Below are 7,458 nucleotides of genomic sequence, written 5' to 3'. Positions count from 1 at the left end.
CGAAACATGGAATCCTTTATTTCCCATCATATAGAAAGGTAGAGATCTACCGCCAGTCCATTCTCACAGTCTATAATTCCTAAATCTATAAAGATATGTCTGATGAATGTTTTCTCTTTTTGAGAATAGAGATCGCTTGTATGATGTAAAGTAACTCCCCTCCCCCATCCCACACAAAGATGGTGACTCTACTTACAAAGATAACGTACAGATTTTGGCGGGCATTTTAAAAATGCCGCTTTTTTTAAGAAAACCAATCATTGAAAGGCGTGTGAGTTACTTGTCCAATCGGAAGGCAGTGCTGTGTATAAATGGCTCCGCAGAGCGGCAATGCCTCACATTCACTGTTCCAGCAGAGAGTTGAGTAAAGATGGCGAGAACCAAGCAGACCGCCCGGAAGTCCACCGGAGGGAAAGCTCCCCGCAAGCAGCTGGCCACCAAAGCCGCCCGCAAGAGCGCCCCGGCCACCGGCGGAGTCAAGAAGCCTCACCGCTACAGGCCCGGCACCGTGGCTCTCCGAGAGATCCGCCGCTACCAGAAATCCACCGAGCTGCTCATCCGCAAGCTGCCCTTCCAGCGCCTCGTCCGAGAGATCGCCCAGGACTTCAAGACCGACCTGCGCTTCCAGAGCTCCGCCGTCATGGCTCTGCAAGAGGCTTCAGAGGCTTATCTCGTCGGACTCTTCGAGGACACCAACCTCTGCGCCATCCACGCCAAGAGAGTCACCATCATGCCCAAAGACATACAGCTGGCACGCCGCATCCGCGGAGAGAGGGCATAGAAGGGGAGGGCACCACCACTCCTACTACTACTCCCATCATCCCAACACAAAGGCTCTTTTCAGAGCCACCACATCCTCCTATATACAGAGCTCTATATATATATATATATATACTACCTCATCACACCGACTACATGCTGGAAAATACCGGCTACTACATTCCTATACATTCCCCGGGATCACCTTCACCACATCTTTCTTTTCTCTCCCTTCTCTGCGCTCCGAAGCTCAGTGTGGAAGTAAAGCTCACCTCTAATATAATTACACAGAAAACATTCCCATTTCTCATCTAGAAGGGACATCCTTTCTCTTGCCGATTTATTGTAATAAATACAATGGAACTCATCTGTAACACAATTCACACTTCCTCTATATCTTCCCTAATAGATACAATGTTACAATATTTAACGGTAAAACACACTTTCCTAGGAACAGATTAAACAATCTTTGTCTCTTTGGTTCCCATTCTCTCAGGAGACACATAGTTGCATTTTCTAGAAACGTAATAATTTCTTATTTCAAACAATGGAATCGATCTCGAGTCATTAGGAATCGTGCTTAGAGAGCTGATGACCAATCAGCCCATTTAATTTGTGGGGGGAGGGGGGTAAACCTTACACAGTCCACATGGAGATGTCACTATGGGGATCAGGAGGGATTTTCCTCTATCTCCCCTCCCCCCATACTAGAACTGTGTCATCACAGGAGATCACACACGGACACATTACAGGGAAGAATACATCCGGGATTGGAGAGGAAAACAATTCATCTGTATGGAGATTCATTTTCCTGCCCATCCCTCACTCAGCACTATTGTGTACGGATATGAGGATAGGGGGGGGGGGGGGGGGTTACGAGCAGTAGTTTCTCTTTACTTATTATCGCACGACGCCCATGTTGGGGGTTCCACTGTTACTGCAAATATTTTAAACCATTAAAATATTGGCAGGCAATTGAATATAAATTATATATATATCAGCCAATAGGAGCTTTTAGGTAATCATACAGATTTATCTTCTCAAAAAGTTAACATTCTCAACACAGGAGACTTCCTAATCATTGTAAGATGAGCGGAGGATGAGATCTCCCGATCATTAGAATGATTCTCCTTTAAACTTTTACATACTAAAACAAGTGAATGATCTAGAAGAGGAAATATTGATCAGCGCCCATCTCTGATGTCTGTGTGCTATTAGATGTGTAGAAGAGATGCGGAGCACTGTGTGCCGTGGGTGTAGGTAGGTATGTGTGGCTCTGTTAGGAGGAGGTGGGTGTAGGTAGGTATGTGTGGCTCTGTTAGGAGGAGGTGGGTGTAGGTAGGTATGTGTGGCTCAGTTAGGAGGAGGTGGGTGTAGGTAGGTATGTGTGGCTCTGTTAGGATGAGGTGAGTGTAGGTAGGTATGTGTAGCTCTGTTAGGAGGAGGTGGGTGTAGGTAGGTATGTGTGGCTCTGTTAGGAGGAGGTGGGTGTAGGTAGGTATGTGTGGCTCTGTTAGGAGGAGGTGGGTGTAGGTAGGTATGTGTGGCTCAGTTAGGAGGAGGTGGGTGTAGGTAGGTATGTGTGGCTCTGTTAGGATGAGGTGAGTGTAGGTAGGTATGTGTGGCTCTGTTAGGAGGAGGTGGGTGTAGGTAGGTATGTGTGGCTCTGTTAGGAGGAGGTGGGTGTAGGTAGGTATGTGTAGCTCTGTTAGGAGGAGGTGGGTGTAGGTAGGTATGTGTGGCTCTGTTAGGATGATGTGGGTGTAGGTAGGTGTGGCTCTGTTAGGAGGAGGTGGGTGTAGGTAGGTATGTGTGGCTCTGTTAGGAGGAGGTGGGTGTAGGTAGGTATGTGTGGCTCTGTTAGGAGGAGATGGGTGTAGGTAGGTATGTGTAGCTCTGTTAGGAGGAGGTGGGTGTAGGCAGGTATGTGTAGCTCTGTTAGGAGGAGGTGGGTGTAGGTAGGTATGTGTGGCTCTGTTAGGAGGAGGTGGGTGTAGGTAGGTATGTGTGGCTCTGTTAGGAGGAGGTGGGTGTAGGTAGGTATGTGTGGCTCTGTTAGGATGAGGTGGGTGTAGGTAGGTATGTGTGGCTCTGTTAGGAGGAGGTGGGTGTAGGTAGGTATGTGTGGCTCAGTTAGGAGGAGGTGGGTGTAGGTAGGTATGTGTGGCTCTGTTAGGAGGAGGTGGGTGTAGGTAGGTATGTGTGGCTCTGTTAGGAGGAGGTGGGTGTAGGTAGGTATGTGTGGCTCTGTTAGGAGGAGGTGGGTGTAGGTAGGTATGTGTGGCTCTGTTAGGAGGAGGTGGGTGTAGGTAGGTATGTGTGGCTCAGTTAGGAGGAGGTGGGTGTAGGTAGGTATGTGTGGCTCTGTTAGGATGAGGTGAGTGTAGGTAGGTATGTGTAGCTCTGTTAGGAGGAGGTGGGTGTAGGTAGGTATGTGTGGCTCTGTTAGGAGGAGGTGGGTGTAGGTAGGTATGTGTGGCTCTGTTAGGAGGAGGTGGGTGTAGGTAGGTATGTGTGGCTCAGTTAGGAGGAGGTGGGTGTAGGTAGGTATGTGTGGCTCAGTTAGGAGGAGGTGGGTGTAGGTAGGTATGTGTGGCTCAGTTAGGAGGAGGTGGGTGTAGGTAGGTATGTGTGGCTCAGTTAGGAGGAGGTGGGTGTAGGTAGGTATGTGTGGCTCAGTTAGGAGGAGGTGGGTGTAGGTAGGTATGTGTGGCTCAGTTAGGAGGAGGTGGGTGTAGGTAGGTATGTGTAGCTCTGTTAGGAGGAGGTGGGTGTAGGTAGGTATGTGTGGCTCTGTTAGGAGGAGGTGGGTGTAGGCAGGTATGTGTAGCTCTGTTAGGAGGAGGTGGGTGTAGGTAGGTATGTGTGGCTCTGTTAGGAGGAGGTGGGTGTAGGTAGGTATGTGTAGCTCTGTTAGGAGGAGGTGGGTGTAGGTAGGTATGTGTAGCTCTGTTAGGAGGAGGTGGGTGTAGGTAGGTATGTGTGGCTCAGTTAGGAGGAGGTGGGTGGCTCTGAGAAGAGCCTTTGGGGGGTGTAGATGAAGGAGGCCTCCGGCTGCTTGGATTTATTTCTTCTTCGGAGCGGCCTTCTTGGGCTTGGCTGCTGCCTTGGGTTTGGCCGCCTTCTTAGCCGGACTCTTGGCGGCTTTTTTGGGCTTGGGTGCAGCTTTGGGCTTCTTGGGGCTCTTTGTCACCTTCTTGGCAGCTGCAGCCTTTGCCGGTTTCTTGGGGCTCTTGGCCGACTTCTTGGGGGATTTTACTGCCTTCTTGGGGGACTTGGCCGCCGGTTTCTTAGGGGACTTGGCTGGCTTTTTGGCCGCAGCTGATGGCTTCTTTTTGGGGGCTTTCTTGGCCTTGTCGCCCTCTTGCTGCTTCTTGTTGATCTTGAAGGATCCGGAGGCTCCATGTCCTTTCACCTGGACGAGGCTCCCCTTAGTCACCAGCGCCCTGATGGCGACCTTGAGGCGGTTGTTGTTCTTCTCCACATCGTATCCTGAGGCGGCCAGGAGCTTCTTGAGGGCGGCCAGGGAGACCCCGCTGCGCTCCTTGGAAGCGGCCACGGCTGTGACGATGAGATCGGACACGCTGGGACCGGACGGCTTCTTGCTGCCTTTCTTCCCTCCTCCGGCTGCCGCCTTCTTAGTCGCCTTCTTCTTGGCGGCGGGCTCCGCTGGAGGAGCGGCGGCTGGGGCGCTCTCAGTCTCAGACATGATTCTAGAAAGTCTATTGGACAGATAAACTTCCCCACTCACCTCTTCTGGGATTATATAGTTAAACGTCCTGCACTGCTATTGGTCGGTACACAACAATCCTCCTGCTCTGCTATTGGTTACACATCAGACACGCCCACTCAGTATCATGGAGTAGTTGGAGAATCTTCTCTCTCTTGTTGTGTTTCCCCAGTAGATAGAAAACCGACTTTTATGTGAAATAGAACGCTGTCCGATCTTCATCGGGGACCCGATCTGCTCACTGGACTGTCACTTATCGGGGGTCACTTACAGCTGTCAGGAGCTGCTGAGGAGGCTGAACACAGAGGCTGCAAACACCTCCATCCTCCTGAGTGTGTGTCCCATTCTTCCTTCTATCTTCTTTTCTACACAAATTCTACACAGAAAACAATCTTCTCACATCTCCCTCTAGAATGATCTTCACATTAGATGAGTAAAGAGTGACCACCAGGAAACATTTCCCTCTAATACAGAACTCTGCTCATTTATAGCTGAGTAGAAGGAGCCTGGAAGAAAAACATCAGCCGGTGACATGAGATCCTTGTGTGATGTGATGGGAGAGATTGTTATACATACAAATGTCTCAGCTGATTACACAATGTCATGTTTAATATACAATGTATCATTATCTGCTCACCATGATAAACATGTTTTTATACAAATACTCTGAGTATGTTTATTGTCACATATTGCTGCAAATCTATACTGGCGGCTACTCAGGTATAATGTCATATAGAGGTAAAGAAGTCACTCTGGAAGACCTCGCCTCTATTAAAATGTAATCTGCCCCCCTCCATTCCAAGCACCGCTCTTCTAGTGTTAATCAATTCCGGCTAATCCGGAAAATATACAGCGCCAAGAAAAAAGCTTTCCATGATCCTAATCACATCAAAAGTCCATGTATCTCATAATTCAACAAATTTCCAAATTTACAGTGAAAGGAGGAAAATAGTCAAATACGATATATTTATCGAAGCATCACAAACGTGTCACCCACATCTCTGTACAAAGAGCCGGACATACGCAGTTTTTATTCCTATTCTTCAAAAAGGATATATTTTATCAATGTGATAAATTGTATTATTACTGTCAGATGAAGTGCACTCTAAAGGCAAACACTTTGTCTTCTTATCGCACTCAGACTTGTAATGCAGGTGAATAGTAATGAGGGGAAATGTGATCACAGGACATCATTCTCTCATCTCTTTTCATTCCAATCTTTCTATGCTGATCGTCTACTCACCGCTAAACTCATCCAACCAAAACCATGCACACCTACATAGAGCTCCAATGTCAGAACACATTGTACTCCATATTTCCAGAAATTATTTTCCCTCTTGGCTATTAATAGACCACGTCTATGATGGCTCCTAGTTGCTATATTTAAATCTCCCGCCATAATTCTACTGGCCGTTAGGAAGATTCAGCCGCATTATACCGCTAAATCCGACATTGTAGAAGTTCTATTCATAAATCTGTTCATCTTCCTCCAAATGACATCACTTGTGTCGGTTTTCAGCTTCCAAATATTTCCTCCAAAGCGGTAAAATCCTCGAAGATTCCTTCCACAAGCCCGCCAAGTAAACCCAATCAATTATTTTCTATTACCAAACCCAATGGATCTTCTCAGAGCCACCCACTTCTATCTAAGAAGGAGCCGGACATGCATGTTTGGGAGATCTGATTGTATAATTAGACACCGAAGATTGTGATCCGGGGGGGGGGGGGGGGGCAATGTGTTATAATGACACCTGTCTGTCCTAACAGCAATTATGAGTCTCTATGATTTTATTGTCTAATATAACACATTGAATTGATGTGAATTTAGATAAGCAGATGATCTCCTTATAGGGACTGGTTTCCATTGTCCTCCATCCTTTGGATTAGACACATTGCTAGGATATGGGACCCAAATCCAGGTTCAGGATTCAGAGTAAAGCTGGATACACACTATCCAACTTTTGTGGTTAGATTTCCTTCAGATTCACCTTTTCTATGTAGTGCAAGGGCCTGCCAGATTGCATACAAATTGAAAGTGTATAGGTATGACCTCATATTATATGGTTTTGGTAAGTCTGAAGGAAAAAAGTCTTCAGAAAATCTTATAGTGTGTATGGCCCTTTAGACGCTGTGCATGCAGATCTTAATTTATATATATATAATTGTCATTGCAGGTGAGAAGGAAATAGTGAGAGAGGGTCGGAAAGCATTGGATCAGATTCCTCTTTCTGCATTTTGATGAAAATGCATCCAATCAATGGGAGGAAAGGAGAGTAAGAGTATCCAGGAGACACCTTCATACCTCAGAAAGGGACTTTGCCACCTCTCCCTCGTCCTCCTGCACAGTGCTGGATGGAGGGCCCAGTCTGGATCCTCACTGCAAATGGCTTCTGAAAAGATAAGTGTGCCTTTATTTGCAGGTTAAGGAAATCTTAACCAACGGAAATCTGCTGCCATTCTAAACACTGGCCACATACTATGCAATCTTTTTTAAAAATCGTCGGTTAGCTATAAAGTGCCTTTTAGTTTTGTACTAAAGAAAAATGTACAATCGGATCTTTTAGTGTATGTTCAGCTAAAAAGAACCTTCTTTCTCCACAAATTTGTTCTAAAATTGCTAGAAACTCACATAACTCCGGTAGCAATGTATAAATATCAACATAGACAGCCCTTTGTATGAGAAGGTGGGTGGCCCTGAGAAGGACCTTTGTTGGGGTGAAGTGGGTAGGTGTTGGCGTTTATCCTCCGAATCACCAGATATTATTGTCAAAAACGATGTCATATTTATAGAATATTACTCTAAAAAAGAAATTATATATACGAATAACACCTCTTCCCTGATTAAACCTGAGCGGACCTGATAGGAGACTAATCGAAAGGGGCGTGGCCACAACATATTCGTATTCTGTAGAGAATTTTACGTTCTTAGAACCTTGTAACATTTGGCGGATTGTGTGATACAAAGAGGA

At 46.6% G+C, this 7,458-nt stretch overlaps 2 protein-coding genes across 2 annotated transcripts; one reads left to right on the top strand and one right to left on the bottom strand.

The window, feature by feature from the left end:
• Positions 1–365: 365 nt before the first annotated feature.
• LOC309564659 (histone H3.2) lies at positions 366–781 on the top strand (the record flags this gene model as incomplete). The annotated part of the gene is made up of 1 exon (XM_082269324.1): positions 366–781. The coding sequence occupies exon 1, from the start codon at positions 371–373 to the stop codon at positions 779–781; it is 411 nt and encodes a 136-aa protein (XP_082125450.1). The 5' UTR covers positions 366–370.
• Positions 782–3,823: 3,042 nt separating this feature from the next.
• LOC309564658 (histone H1B-like) lies at positions 3,824–4,468 on the bottom strand (the record flags this gene model as incomplete). The annotated part of the gene is made up of 1 exon (XM_082269323.1): positions 3,824–4,468. The coding sequence occupies one exon, from the start codon at positions 4,466–4,468 to the stop codon at positions 3,824–3,826; it is 645 nt and encodes a 214-aa protein (XP_082125449.1).
• Positions 4,469–7,458: the final 2,990 nt, after the last annotated feature.

The sequence above is a fragment of the Pelophylax lessonae genome (genome assembly GCF_965119305.1).
Source record: "Pelophylax lessonae genome assembly, chromosome: 9".
NCBI classification, from domain to species: Eukaryota; Metazoa; Chordata; class Amphibia; order Anura; family Ranidae; genus Pelophylax; species Pelophylax lessonae.
The sequence above is the reverse complement of the archived record's forward strand: the minus strand, read 5'-3'. Positions and strand labels throughout refer to the sequence as shown.